Source organism: Carassius carassius, chromosome 49, assembly GCF_963082965.1.
Source record: "Carassius carassius chromosome 49, fCarCar2.1, whole genome shotgun sequence".
Taxonomy (NCBI): Eukaryota; Metazoa; Chordata; class Actinopteri; order Cypriniformes; family Cyprinidae; genus Carassius; species Carassius carassius.
In genome coordinates, this window is record NC_081803.1 from 15,513,661 (window position 1) to 15,529,315 (window position 15,655).

General features: G+C 35.4%; 1 protein-coding gene across 2 annotated transcripts; it reads left to right on the top strand.

Moving 5' to 3' along the window:
- The first annotated feature begins 9,574 nt into the window (after nt 1-9,574).
- LOC132132544 (SET and MYND domain-containing protein 4-like) lies at nt 9,575-14,734 on the top strand. Of its 2 annotated transcripts, none has more exons than XM_059544958.1 (10): nt 9,575-9,818; nt 10,012-10,156; nt 11,951-12,040; nt 12,170-13,091; nt 13,188-13,448; nt 13,535-13,707; nt 13,787-13,922; nt 14,006-14,122; nt 14,285-14,408; nt 14,486-14,734. In XM_059544958.1, the coding sequence occupies exons 1-10, from the start codon at nt 9,685-9,687 to the stop codon at nt 14,634-14,636; spliced, it is 2,253 nt and encodes a 750-aa protein (XP_059400941.1). In that variant the 5' UTR covers nt 9,575-9,684; the 3' UTR covers nt 14,637-14,734. The 2 variants fall into 2 exon arrangements, with proteins under 2 accessions (XP_059400941.1, XP_059400942.1); XM_059544959.1 differs by having other exon boundaries at nt 9,576-9,818; nt 14,507-14,734.
- The last annotated feature ends 921 nt before the right edge of the window (nt 14,735-15,655 follow it).

The window sequence follows — 15,655 nt, forward strand, 5'->3', positions numbered from 1 at the left end:
TTTTTTTCAAATACTTTTTAATTAATAACTTTGTGTTTACCTAATTATTATATTGTAATACTACAAAATTAACAAATATGAACATTTTATCCATTAAATTAAAGCAAAAATGATTGGGTAAATGTGCTAAAGAGTGGGACTCTTAGAGTTCTCAAAGTGAGCAAATACAGAAAGGAATTAATTAGACTAAAAACAGCGTACAAAATTATGCATTTACTCACAATAATTACCACACACAAAAAAATTAAATGCAGACTGCTCCATTTACATCAATATCAAGTTAATGCAACCATACTGTTTTTATCCGTATGTTTTCAAAACACAAATTACCTCAGCTTTAACTACCTACACAGATTTCTTTATTTTTGCCAGGAATAAACTGTTCTTTCTCAATGTTGAGACAGTAAGATAATGAAAAAGAACATTCTTAGCTTCATATATTCTCATTAGCAAGTGCCTCATTAGCTGTAAGTATGTCCCCATAAGGATCATTACATGATGTAGTGGGTGGTCCTGGCCAAAGAATCCCCCAATGCTGCAGCATACCCCTGACAAACAATTAAATTAATTACATTTATGTAACTGGACAACGCTTCTTCCCATGCATTAAAATTTTTTAAGTAAGCTGGTGTTAAGAGATAGCGCAGCAGGAACTGAGGCAAATGTGGCATCATGGTTCACTGTACATTTACATTGCAGAGAGCCTTTTTTATTTTGCCTTTTTTTACTTTTTTTTTTAAATTATTATTCAGGCAGTGGAAGGACGTGTAAGGATAACCTGAAGACTCTCACTCTAATGCATAAAATCACATCACACTTTTTTCCACTCCATTGCTCGCAGGTGAACAAAGTTTTTTCCTCACCAAAAAAAAAAATATTTTTTAGACATTTACATTTTTATTACCCTTTATGCCTCTCACATCTATCAATTACAGTTATGTTTACACTTCAATTAACAATAGGCTATCATTAAAGGGTTAGTTCATCGAAAAACCAAAATTATGTTATTAATAACTCATCCTCATGTCGTTTCAAACCCATTAGACCTCTGTTCTTCTTCGGAACACAGTTTAAGATATTTTAGATTTAGTCCGAGAGCTGTCAGTCCCTCCATTGAAGCTGTGTGTACGGTATACTGTCCATCTCCAGAAAGGTAATAAAAACATCATCAAAGTACTCCATGTGACATCAGAGGGTCAGTTAGAATTTTTTGAAGCATCGAAAATACATTTTGGCCCAAAAATAGCAAAAACAACGACTTTATTCATCATTGTCTTCTCTTCCGTGTCTGTTGTGAGAGAGTTCAAAACAAAGCAGTTTGTGATATCTGGTTCGCGAACTAATCATTCGATGTAACCGGATCTTTTTGAACCAGTTCACCAAATCGAACTGAATCGTTTTAAAACGGTTCGCGTCTTCAATACGCATTAATCCACAAACGACTTAAGCTGTTAACTTTTTTAATGTGGCTGACACTCCCTCTGAGTTCAAACAAACCAATATCCCGGAGTAAATCATGTACTCAAACAGTACACTGACTGAACTGCTGTGAAGAGAGAACTGAAGATGAACACTGAGCCGAGCCAGATAATGACTCGTTATACTAAAATATATATGAAATAAAACTAAAATATATACGTATGAAATAAAGCTATATTTATATATATAAAACAGAAAATTACAAAAGTACTAAAAATCACAAACATTTAATTAAAATGGAAACTTGTTTTGGTTGAGACATTTTCATTTAAAACAAGGGACAAATGGAGAAACACTTGGACTATTTCATAATAAATTGCCAGGTTTTTTTTTATATATCACCCGAGGACCTGAAATAAATGGCCAAATCCTCTCAAATTATTATTCTATTTACTTCTCTTGTTTAATTTCATGCAGTCTTATCCATGAATGCAAAAAGGGTTGTCATACTTCAAAACCTATCCAAAAAGCAACAAAAGTCGCCCGTAATATTACAAGCCTTCTCGAAACAAAAGCTTTATGCAAGGGAGGTCAAACAAATGATGTTCATTAAGATGAAACATGTCTTATTTCAATATAGACACATGCAAATGAGATTTTATAGCAAGAGAATTTTTCTATGAGAAAAAGCTGATTTTTAAAAGCTCATTTGTGAGCCCACGGCCTAATGGTACAGTGTCCAGCATGTGTTGTGACATGCTGAGCTGTGGTGCTCATGTGGATATTGTGTGTTCAAATCCATTTAAAACATTTACTGTTTCTTTTTCCCATGATACCTTCTCCCTGCTGTGTGTTTATCCAATAAAGAGAGTAACTTTGTTTGGCATGGAGTATTTTATGTATGACATCCTAAAATGGAGATCAAACTGTGTAGGTTGTGAAATCGCTCTCCTGTGAGTTGTCTTCCTTTATCTCCACAAGCTAGCTGCTAAAACAGCAGGTGGCACGAGCTGTGTACCTGCACATGTATCTTTTGATGCATGACAAATGACCGGTTTCATAGTAGCTCATATGTGACAGATGCATTTTGCATGAGTTTAGTGGGTCGTCTCCCCATGTCTCTGGGCTCCCCGTCTAATGATGATTTATAGGGCTCATCACACCCACGGCATTGGCCATGCCTCTGTCTCCATTTATTTTCACTCGCTGTTCCCACTCGGCTTCGCTTGCCTAGGTGACCTAATTCCATACACGTATACACACACCGGCACTTTTACTTTTACTAAAGTTTACATAATAGACTGCTTTACTTGAATGTCTCTGTCCTTTTTATTCTGTTGCTCTCTCTTCTGTGGTATTATTGTTGAATTATCTTACTTAGCCATTGGGCATGGTGTACATTTCAGGAACAAAATTTACAAAAACAATGTGAATACAAGTTTTATCAAGAGCAACGCATGACATATTATCAATTACGAAAATTAGTTTCAGTATTTTAATATAATAGCCATTTTAACATTAATAGTAACCTTATCTGTTCAAAGTTATATCTGATCTTTTTAATGCCATAACCATTTCAAGTACTCCACCTACAAGAATGACATCACTAGACAAGAAGATCTACCTGAAAATTAACAATTTGTAATTTTTTGGTAACCTTGACCTTTCAAACATTCACATTCACTGACTTATATATAAACATATGCATAAGTTACATTTGTTCCATAGAATATTTATATAAATTGCTTTAGTACAATGAAAACATAAAAAAATGTTTAATTGTAGAACTAGTTATTTTATTTTGTTATCATACATATTTTTCTCAAACAATATTTTTTTGTTAATGGAAGCCAGTGTCCATAATTTTTCTCCCTGAATAATTCTGATTTTATATCTCACTATTCTGACTTTTTTTCTTGCAATTCTCAGGGGAAAAAAAAAATCAGAATTGTGAGACATAAATTTGCAATTGCAAGAACAACAAAAACAGTCTGAATTGTGATTTTTTTTTTTTCATGGGGGAACATTAAAAACAGAATTCTGAGGAAATAAAAAAGTAAAATTTGTTAGATGTAAACTCAGAATTGCAAAAAAAAGTCAGTTTATATCTCACAATTCTGTGTTTAGATCTTTAAGAAACAAAGTCTGAATTGTAAATTAAACAGTCACAATTACGTAACAATTACCTTTATTCACGGATCCCTCTTAAGCAGGATTTATGGTCTGAAAGTCTGAAAACACCTTATTTAAAGAAATTGACATATCAAACAGCAAACTAAATATTAAATAATACTACATTTCAATTTAGTAGTAATAATAATCCATTAACAAAAAAAGCTTCCATTGTAAGTGAATTACCATAAATGTATTTTGGTTTGCTTTTACTACAACAACAAATGGATTTTTTTTTAAGCATGTTACAGGCACTGCTGATGAAGCTTAAGTTGTATTTAACCCAGAACATTCCTTTATAAAACATGATTATAGTATGGTGTCTTTTGTGTTTTTTATTGCTCCTGTGTGTAAAAAAAAAAAAAAAAAAGTAATTACAGATAAACACCAAAGCATAAAAATAAATTAAAAAGCCACAAAGTAATATTTCTCATTTTACTTTGTAAAAAAACAAAAACAAAAAAAAACTAACAAACATTGTTTACAGTGTCTGTGCCTAGTGATACTAGGCATCTGAATCTTATCAAAGCTTTTAGTTCTCAGAGTATTTAAATGAGCACTGTGACTAACACACACACACACACACACACAAGATGCAGAGGACATGCAGCAATGAAATGATAGGTTTAATTAACAAACAGCCAACTGAGTGTTAGTGAGAATTTACAAGCGAGGTGAATATTTGATGGAGTCTGACAGTCACATGGATGAAGCACCAGTAAGCCTTGTTCCAGCACAATGCTACCTGTCTTATCAAGACACAACAGATGCGACAATAAACCAACAGAGAAGCCACAAGACAAAAGAGAGAGAGAGAGAGAGAGAGAAAGAGAGAAAGAGAGGGAGCAAAAAGGGCAGAAAAGAGAGGAAAAGGGTTTGTGTAAAGGGAGACACTTCATATACATCTCATTACAGTAAATGAGAAACACAAACAGCGAGTGTGAGGCGGACAGAGCTAATGAGCCCAGAGTGCTGAGGTAATTACATCAGAGACGACACTTCTTCAGTAATACCGACCTGATCCTAGCCCTCTTCACACACACACACACACACACACACACACACACACACGCACACACACAGTCTTGACACCTAATCCAGCAAACACACAGTTAGCAGGCCACATGCTGTAAACACACAAAAACCAGAAATGTATCCTTACTACAAGGAATGAAATGCTAGCATGATTTAAATTACTAAAGACTCTTTTGATTTATATAAACTAATGAAAAATATGGATAAAACAAGTTATATAAAGATATGGTTACATAAAAATCTCTAGATGGAAAACATCGGCCTTACATAAACAGGTTTCTTCATCACAAATCTTTCAGATCTGTATTCCTGGATGAGATGAGATGTTGCTCACTGAATAAGAAACGACACACTGATGTCACAGTCTTTATGTAGAACCTACATACATTCAAAAGTTTAGAATAATTATGATTTTTGTATTGTTTTTGAAAGAAGTCTGACAATTTCTGCAAATATACAGTAATATTGTGAGATGTCATTACAGTTTAAAATATCTATTTTTTTAAATACATTTTAGAAAGAAATGTATCCCTGTGATGGCAAGCCGACTTTTCAGCAGTTATTCCAGTATGCAGTGTCACATGATCATTTAGAAATTATTCTCATATGCTCACCTGTTGCTCAATTATTATTGGTGCAAAGGTTGTTAAAAACTGTTTTTGTTGCTTTACATAAAATTTAATGAACAGAATTTATTTGAAATGTTATGGAATATCATAAACACCTTTACTGATCAATTTCGAACAAAGTGAATTTTGAAGAATCATTCTGCAAAATAAACGTTCATTTCAATGTATCATGTTAAATGCATGTAATTTGTTATGATTAAATTGCAATAAATCATATATTTATTATCAGCTCCCTGTAACTCTGCTCTCTAATGTAAGAAAAAGAAAAGAAAAAAAGAAGCCCTTTCACGCATTAAAAATACATTTTATTATCCTATTTCTTGAAACGCTAGGAATTTTTCAAGACAATTCATCCACATACTGTTTGTGACTGGACAAGTATCCTGTCAAAACATTATCAATAAAGGATAATGTAGTGAAAGTCTAGACCGGAGGGTTCTATTACATAAGATCTTCTTATACAAACCACCAAATTTTAATGTGAGCATTACTAACTTGTTTTGCAGCTCAAATGAACTTCAAGCAGATGCTCTTTTTGCCTTCAGTCAACCAGAAGATCCTTTTTTTCCATCCCTGATCCAGTGAGCACATTAAAATTAATGAGGCTGAATTCATTAGACACTAACGATTTTGTTGTGAAAAATTATGGAAAGACATGGTGGAAAATTATGGGGAAATTATGGTGAAAAAGTATGGGAAAACTGGCGAATGTATTTTTATATTATTGTGTGTTATATTATATATTATTGATTAGAACATATTTTATTATATTATTATTATAAATATTTAAATGTTAGTAACAAAGGAAAATACTTTAGAAACTGCAATATAATTTGTTTTACCATAAAAATACTGCAAACTTTCAGCTTGCTTTAAGCTTTTGAAAGATTTTGACTTTTTCTCTTCAGTTCTCCCAAATGGTTTGCTTTATTGATCACCAACCAATGCAACCAAAATTAATAGTGAAACACAAAAGGAAAACAGACGTTCTCTATTGATCTTCATGACACAGACACACAGAGATATATACACACAACAACAGTGACACATGCACTATCACAGACAACCCTAGGAAGATGCCAAAGTCTGTCAGTGGATATGACACACACACACACACACACACCGGCGGTCTCTCTCGGTTAAGGCAATCAAATGTAAGGGCATGGAAGGCTTCTCACAATAAATCAGCAGTTGTCTTCTTAGATTCTTGTCTAGATATTGTATAAATAATGTTGTTCCAAGAGTGGATATGAATGTTGTTTATGACTATAAATAAATGTTATAAGCAGCTGCTCAATGCTTACACTTACATCACATTCGATCACTTGCCAGACACGTTTGTACAAAGCGTTTTGCAATGTATTCAAAATATACAACTGTACCCTTGGAATAAAACTCATGTATTTACTGTAGTAAATTGTGAATGCATAATCACAGTCCTATAAATACACCCAAAAGAAGCTTATTCAGATTCATAAGAACAGCAGAACAATGGATACACTTTACAAACACTAAAGGTTTGCCAAAATAGTTTATCCTACCGTGTAAAATAAGCATAATGATTTTCAATCAAACTAATTTACAGCTTGAAAAGACGTTGGACTCAGATTAACACAATGCAAAGTTACTGTAATTTCAACATTATATTTCACAGTTGCTTGCGAATTTATTTCTTGAAGACTTCTGTTCACAGTTCAAGGGTTTAGGAATGATTATGAAGATTTTATTTTTTTACAACTTTTTATTCAGCGAGAATGCATTAAATTCACCAAAATTGTCAGTAAAGACATTTACAATTTTGTAAAGGATTTCTATTAAAAATAAATACTGTTCACCATTTTATTGATCATAGAATACTGAGAAAAAAAATTCCATAAAGATATTAGGTTGCTATTTTCAAAATCGATAGGAAGAAAGTTTCTTGAGCACCTAATCAGTATATTAGAATGATTTCTTAAAGATCACATGGCACTGAAGACTGGAGTAATGGCTGCTGTAAATTCAGCTTTTCATGTAAGGAAAAAAATAATATTTTCATATTTGTTCAAACAGAAAAGCATTATTTTAAATTGCAATAATATTTAACAATTTCAAATGTAGCTTCTATCTTGCAGTTTTACTTCATATCTCTCGATCTGCATTTATCTCAAAATTTTCAATCATTTACATCTCACAGTGTGACGGCTATTCTTCATTTAAAATTAATCTCATAATTACCTGTTTGCACCATGAAAGATATCTATATTTATAAAGGTCTCAAATGATTTAAAGTTCAGTAATACTAAATACAATGAGATCACAGGCTTACTGTGTGTACCTACTGAAACAAAAGACAAATGTAAATGTTCCTCTGACCTCAGTGGGCCGTGAAGCTTAACTGAGCAAACTGGCTTTCACAACCCAGAAAATGAAATCAAACAGTCTGTTTGGATAGAACATGGATCAGGACTTCATTATCCCATGGCTGAACCAAATCTCACAAGACACACACAATAAAAACACAGGGAACCCGAGCCACGGTGTCTCGCCTGATGGTGCGTGTGGCTTTGTATGAGAAAATGACTGTGTATTGACCTGCATCCCCACACAACTAAAAATGTTTGTTCAGCTGTTTAACGCATTATGGTTCTCGGCTCTGATTAAAATGAGATCGTTCAAGCCCTAATTCTGTGCATAGACTGCATACACCAACTAAAAGCCATTCAATTACGTGATAGCACAACATTGTTATGCTCTGCAGGGTGCTGTTCACATCTGTTTGCTGGTGTTATTCCAGCAGGCATTGAAAACTGACTGGAGAAACTTAAATTACCATTTATTGTTAGGGTTTATATAATCTAATCTCTCGTCATTTTCTACAATAGAAGCCCTAATGCGGCTCCTACAGGTTCGTTTTAGTGAATCAAAAGCATACTGCACAACCAGTGTCTTCTGATATCGTATATTAAACTTAACAGTGAAGTTCATTTATGAACTGACTTATATTTAGAAAAACTGATGTGACTGTATGCAAATGAAGACTCATTAGTCAAGCACTTTCAAATAGAGAAAACTCTATAGAAAGCTGGCAATATCAGAAAGCACTACATTCTTGGAAAACATTCTGTCCACAGGCAACAACAAAGACAGTCATGAAAATACAAGATGTGAAAAGTGCCCTAGATCACAAGGTGCATTAATAGCATCTACTGAAACAGAAGTATGAAACACAACAGCAGAACTTAAAGCTCTTATAGAGCAACAAGCCTATGTGTGATGAGCACAATCTCTCAGGACCTCACTGAAGCAGCTGCTTTCCAGATACAATACAACATTAATATTCATATGCAGAGTGACACTTCATGAAAGCAAGTAGTTAAATAATTCTCATTTAAAATTAAGATGAATATTAGCCTATCTTCTGATAATGGTGCCAAAGATATCATGGCATTTTGTTGAGATGAAAAAAAGAAAGTGGCATAATCTATCTCTATATAGTAATAATTAGATAAATAAATAAAAAGTTACCACAGATGAAGGAAGCAGTAGTGTTTTTTCTCTCTCTCTTTCTACAATTTCTCACATCAAACCAAACAACAGACAAATTAGCCTTGCAAATGCTATAAATCCTTATGAAGGAGATTCAGACTTTTAATTCAAATTACTGGGACACTGAATAAACACTATTTATAATAATGTCATGGACAAAATCTAATATTCAGTGGAGAATCTGCATTATACCTAATCTGAAAGCATTGTCTCTGTAGACACAATTGACTCTCTAAACAGACCCTTTTTCCCACTGGAAATACAATAGCTAATGAAGTCTCTAGAGAGCTTGACCAACAGAAGAGATATTAATGGAACAAAATGCGTGGCGACAACTGAGGCACACTTTTTTTTTTCTAAAGAAGATAGTAACGTGGAACAATATCGCCACCTATTGGGAAAATTAACGCACCATCAATCCTAGTGATTCTCACAGCATTTCCACTTTTAAATAGACGCCTGTGTTGATGAATAAAGCAAAACAAGTTATCGTCGCTACATGAATGCTATTGCAAAACAAGAAATTAAAATATGAGAGTAATATATATATATAATGAAATAAAATAATCTTATTTTATATATTTTCTTGGAAGGGGTCTCAAAAAAGTGCTGTGTTTAAGTATTTAAACGAATAAATTATATATAATATTATAATTAATATTGATGAAAATATATTTGAATAAATTGTTTAATAAATATATCAATACGTTCAGCTTCAGAGCTTTGAAGTAAAAAAAAAAGGCCCATCATCACCTGTATAAACAGTAACAGTTACAGGGCCTGTATTTTGAAAATTGATAAAAGTTTCCACAGGAAGTCACTTTACTGCAGCGAAATCAAGTGCTTGAACAGTTTCGTGCCTTTTGTTTGTGGGGTTATAGATCACTGACAGGATTTTTGAATGGATCTGCCCTGTCCAGAGTGGGTTCTGCATGTCGAGCAGAAATGGACGGAACTGAAAACCGAAGGAACTGAGCGCTTCTGCCGCCTGACAGATATAGATGCCATATTCAACTACGGGCTGTCATTAATACGGTCAGCACTGTGGAATTAGATAAGTTAGATAAAGTGATTAATGCTAAACTACTTTTTTATATTTTTGCTGCACGAGTTATTATTAGTTATTCAATTGGAGTGGCAACAATCTACAAATGTTTAAATATTAGCTGTACGTTTCTTAATAAAAATAAATATTTTACCTACCTTTTGTCATTTGTCCATATTTTAGCCCAGAAGATCTCAATGCCTTTTCTAGACTTTCAGAGAAGTACTCCGTACAAAAATCTCCCGAGATGGCATCTGAATTTAGACAGCAGGGAAACCTAAGCTTCAAAGTGAAAGATTATACAGCCGCAGCATTGTATTATTCCAAGGTAAGGAAAAGAAGCGATCTAAACACCTGCTTCATATACTTAAGTAAATGTAATATGTGTACAAAGTCGTTTTGTCGTCTTATTTTGGTGTGGTTAAAAATGTTCCCTTACTGCTGCTTAACATGCATAAACCTCGTTAATTTCCACGAAAAGTTTCGACTTTGTTGCACTATTCCCTGCCATTGCTTTATTTATTGAAGTAACCAAACATAGCTGTAGGAGGCTCAACCAATGACGTGAGTTTGGCAAGGGCTTATGTTCTTGTCTGACCAATGACAAATTTAATTGGAGCTGTGAGAACTTAGGAAACCTGTTTGATAGCAGTCTTTTGTGGCTCTTAAAGGGATAGTTCACCCCAAAATGAAAATTTGATGTTTATCTTCTTTACCCCCAGGGCATCCAAGAAGTACAGTGGGTTACTTTGTTTCTTCTATAAAACACAAACCAAGATTTTCAAGTCAAACTGTTGCAGTCTATCACTCTTATAATGTAAGTGGATGGGACAAACATACAATGGTTAAAAAAAAAAAACATAAAACCAAATTAAACCTGCCGCTCGTGACGATACATTGATGTGTAAAGACACAAAACGATCGCTCTTTGCAAGAAACTGAACAGTATTTATATAGTGTTTTTTTTTTTTTTTTACCTCTGATTCACACAATATCTGAACTGTCAAAACTCTCCTGGGTGCATCCTCCTATGCATGTTCTCAGCAGGAGGTGCATTATGCGTCGTCTTCTTGCTTTATGGCGAATCACAGACTTATAAGTGCATTACTGCCACCTATCTCACGAGTGAAAGAAGTCCTCACGCGCCTGCTTCTGAGAACACGCATAGGAGGACGAGCCAAGGAGAGTTCTGACAGTCAGGACATTGTGTGAATCACAGGTTAAAAAAATTATATACTGTTCAGTTTCTTGCATAGACTGATTGTTTTGTGTCTTTACACATCAATGTATCGTCACGAGCGGCAGGTTTAATTTGGTTTTGTTTATGTTTTTTTTTTAACCATTGTATGTTTTTCCCATCCACTTACATTATAAGAGTGATAGACTGCAACAGTTTGACTTGAAAATCTTGGTTTGTGTTCTATAGAAGAAACAAAGTCACCTACATCTTGGATGCTCTGGGGATAAGCAGATAAACATCATATTTAAATTTTTGAGGGAACTCTCTTTTTAAATCTTTAAGTATTAATGTGGTAATGTGGTCAATGTCAATATTAATAATCTTGTTTTTAAATTGATTATTTTTTGCAATGGGAAATTATAATTGTGGTATATATATATATATATATATATATATATATATATGCTATATATTAAATATGTTTGGATTTTGTATCTGAAGTCTCCCTGTTCATTCACAATGCAAATGTCCTAAGCATGTTATTTATTTAAAAAACAAATTTTTCCCCAGCTTATTAAAAGTATGAGTGATTAACATTGATTTTCATTGCTTTGGCAAACAGATCAGCATATGAACCTCAAAATATATATGCCTGTTGTAAATGTCAAAGTGCATGTGTAATCTAAATACAGTATATAAGGGTCCTGCATTGTAAGGAACACAAAAGAAACATGAGAGGAACTGAATCTAGCCAATCCATCTTTTGGAATCTGTTGTGGAGGCACAGTGACATTGTGAATTTGTGAAGTTAATCATTGTGGCTAAATGTTTTATGCTGGTTTGAGCTTAATGTTTGCAGTACACTGATAATGGTTTGGATTTCAAATGGCAGGTGGTACTGTGACCATAATATATTCCCACTCTCTCTGTTTGATGTTTAAGGGTGTTTGCCATGCTGACAAGAATACAGAAGAGATATCACTGTGCTATGCTAACCGTTCTGCTGCCCTCTTTTACCATGGACTCTACAGAGTAAGAGTCTGTCTTATGCATCACAAAACATTATTTTTTGTTTAGCCATTCAAATAAGAACATGGCACCTTATTAAATGCACAGCTGACGCATCTATACAAGTTTAAGTGATTATCTCCTTTTTTCCAGGAATGTCTTGAAGACATTCGGCGCGCTTTGGAGGCTGGTTACCCAAGCCATCTGCAGGACAAGCTGAGAGCTAGACAGACCGCATGCCTGAGCCAGCTTAAAAAACCTGAAAAATCCAACCAGACAACCACAAATAATCAAACACCACCATGCCAGAAAATCAGAAACACTAGGAGTTGTATTTCACCTGGTGTGTCTGTTTACTTTAGCCCTGAGAAAGGTCGTCACATATTAGCCACGGAAAATAAGACCGCTGGTGAGGTAATTCTGGAGGATGAGGCTTTCTGTTGTGTACTTATACCAGGAAAGACATTTAATACTGAAAACCGACACTGTCACCACTGCCTGAGCCAATCACTGAGCTTTGTGCCATGTCCAAACTGCAGTTACGTTCGGTACTGTGGAGAGAGCTGTCAAAAAGACGCTTGGCAGTGCTGGCACCGATGGGAGTGCCATATTGGAGCAGATCTGTTGGCCATTGGGGTTTTGGGACATCTTGCACTAAGAGTGGCCCTGAAAGCTGGACAAAACGAGGTCAAAAGGGTGAATAAAAGCACTTCAGAAGAAGACCATGTGAGATGTAGCTCTTATAAAAGTGATTTGCCAGTCAAGTTGAGACTTGGAGATCCCTGTGGAGAAATTTCAGACTGTTATCATGGCGACACGTACATGGGCATCTATAGCCTTTTACCACATGTGGCACAACACTCATCCAGCTCACGCTTCTTATTAGCGATTACCATGGCAATGCTTTACAGGAGACTGCAAGGTGGACCCCCACCGGGCACATGGGCATCTTGCGAGAACAAAGGAGTTAGTGGAACCTGGGAGCCTGAGATGAGTGTGTTGGGAGCCACAGCTCTGAGACACATGATGCAGCTTAGGTGTAACGCTCAAGCAGTCACTGCTGTTATTGTCAAAGGTTCGACAGAACTCATGCTTAAACACAAACTGCAATTTAATACATTTGATTACTGAATATTCATTATTGTTGATCTTTTTTTCTCAACTCTTACAGAAGAAAGTGGGATGGCTGTTCAGTCCAGTAGTGAAATTCGCATTGCCACAGCAATTTTTCCTGTTCTCAGTCTGCTTAACCACTCCTGCAGTCCAAACACAAACATCTCTTTCACCACAGGCTTTCAGACTGACCCACTCAATCAGTTCGTTTGTTCTGAAGATTACGATGACCATCCCAAGACCTCTCGCAGTGGTGTGACAGTCACTATACGTGCTTCAAAAGATCTTACTCCAGGACAGGAGATTCTGCACTGTTATGGTATTATGTAATCTTGGGATTTAAATTTTTGGGGAATTTTGGCGGATTCATCCGGAAACGGCTGTCATAAATGTCATTTTTCTCAGGTCCTCACTGTAGCAGAATGGAGGTGAAGGAACGTCAGCGTCTCCTGCTGGAGCAGTACTATTTCCACTGTAATTGTCAAGCCTGTCAAAGAGACCTATTAGAAGGAAGCCAGAAAGCAACAGAAAACGCAGCCCCAGGGCTGAAGTGTGTAAAATGCGGAAAACCTCTTCAGGTAAACTTTTGCAGAAAAGCACAACTGATCATTTAGGTGGTTCATTGTGTGGTATCTTAATGTATGCTGTACATTTCAGTCCCATATGGATGGGTACAAGTGCTCTTGGCCGTCCTGTGGTCATCAGATCACTAGTGCTGATGTGCAGAACACACTAAAGGGTTTACAGTGTCTATTGGATAAGGCATTTCATCTCATGGAGCAACACAGATTAGGTACAGCCTCAATATGAATCACAATCTATTTTGTGTATTTGCAAAATATCCATAAGTATACATAATGTTTACATGTTTTGCAGACGAGGCCCTAAAAATCGTAAAATCAGCTTCTTCTCAGGCAAACATAATCCTAACAGAGATTCACCCTCTCCAAGGAGAGCTAGCAGATGTAACAGCTCGTGTGTACGCCACCACCGGTGAGAAAAAGAGTCTGATGTAAATTGTACCTTTATGGCAATGTAAGATATGTAAATGTTGTACAGCAGTGTTACATGGCCTTTTGAATAATGAAATAAGTAACATCTCAGTTCATACAAGGAAAATGTATAGTATGCTTATTATTATTATTTTTGTAACAGGTGAATGGAGTCTGGCTTCATCTAATCTTAAGCGTAGCATTGTTGCCATTCAGGTCCAGTTCGGAGAGGACAGCATTGAGCTGGGAAGACAGCTTTTTAAACTAGCACAGCTACATTTCAACGGGTAAGATCTCAATGTGTCAGATTCTCTGATGAGACTTCTTATACTTGATATGATTAAAAGCAGTCTCCTCACCTTAGCATCACTTTTTCCTTTGACAGCGGAGACTGTGGTGCGGCTCTCTCTGTGATTCCCAGGGCCCATAAGCTCCTCTCTCTCCACTGTGGCCCTCACTGTGAAGAACTACAGGAACTGTGTGAAATGGAACGGTGTCTGCAAGGACTTCTGTGAAATGAAATAACATCTAAAACCGAATTATATTTTCAGCAAATGTGATACTCTCAAAGCCTACTTTTCAGATTTCAGTATTAAAAGTTATGAATCAACAATTTGATGTGCTAGTTTATTGGAGTTCTTGGTGACCCAGCTATTATTGCTTACTTCTTTGCACAAAAAAAAGAAAAGAAAAAAACAAATTTCTGGATGTAAAAAAATTATAATAAATATAATTTAAACCTGATTTCACCTCTAGATGGCGGTCTTTAACAATATCCATGTGTATAAGTGCATGGCACAACTACGTGTTAAAAAAGACCTAATGCATCACTTTTAGACTATGATTGTACTCCATATTCCAATTTAGCCTGTTATTTGACATCATTAAAAGCTACTTGTAATTCATACTGTACCATCACGTCATAATATCCCTCAAGAAACACTTAAGAAAAAGTAGAATCCTGCGCTCTTACATATTTAATGTGCTTCAGTACATAAACAAAGGGAGGAGAACCTCTTAAAACATTTAGTTCATCATATTGCTGTCGGCTTATACATCAGGAACCCTTGAAGTCAGATGTGCTAGAAGAAAATGTATCACCAAACTCCCATTTAATATTACAAAATGATCATACATTTAAGAACAATGGTTGTGAATTACAGTAGTTATTAGGCTTTAACAGATTAATCTTGCCCACATTCACTCATATCTGTACATTGGTTCAATAATACATTTAAGGCCATTGATGCCACTGACATTTTATGTTGCTAATGGACTCTCACACAATTATAGTGTAGCCCATGGGACGATCTTTGTGCCCGCAAGAAAGTAAACCAGCCTCTTCAAAAAGAATAACAACTGGTAAATGGGAACACAAGCCAGTGGATTTAGCAGTTTCATCAGTCTTGCGAGCATCGGCCTGTTTGAGGTTTTTGGATATGCTGTTTATTCCAGTGGTTGGTTTGAGCCTCTGGTCAAGGTTCTTGCGTCGGTAAATCTGCAGGGGATAATGTGATTATATATCTCAGGAGAG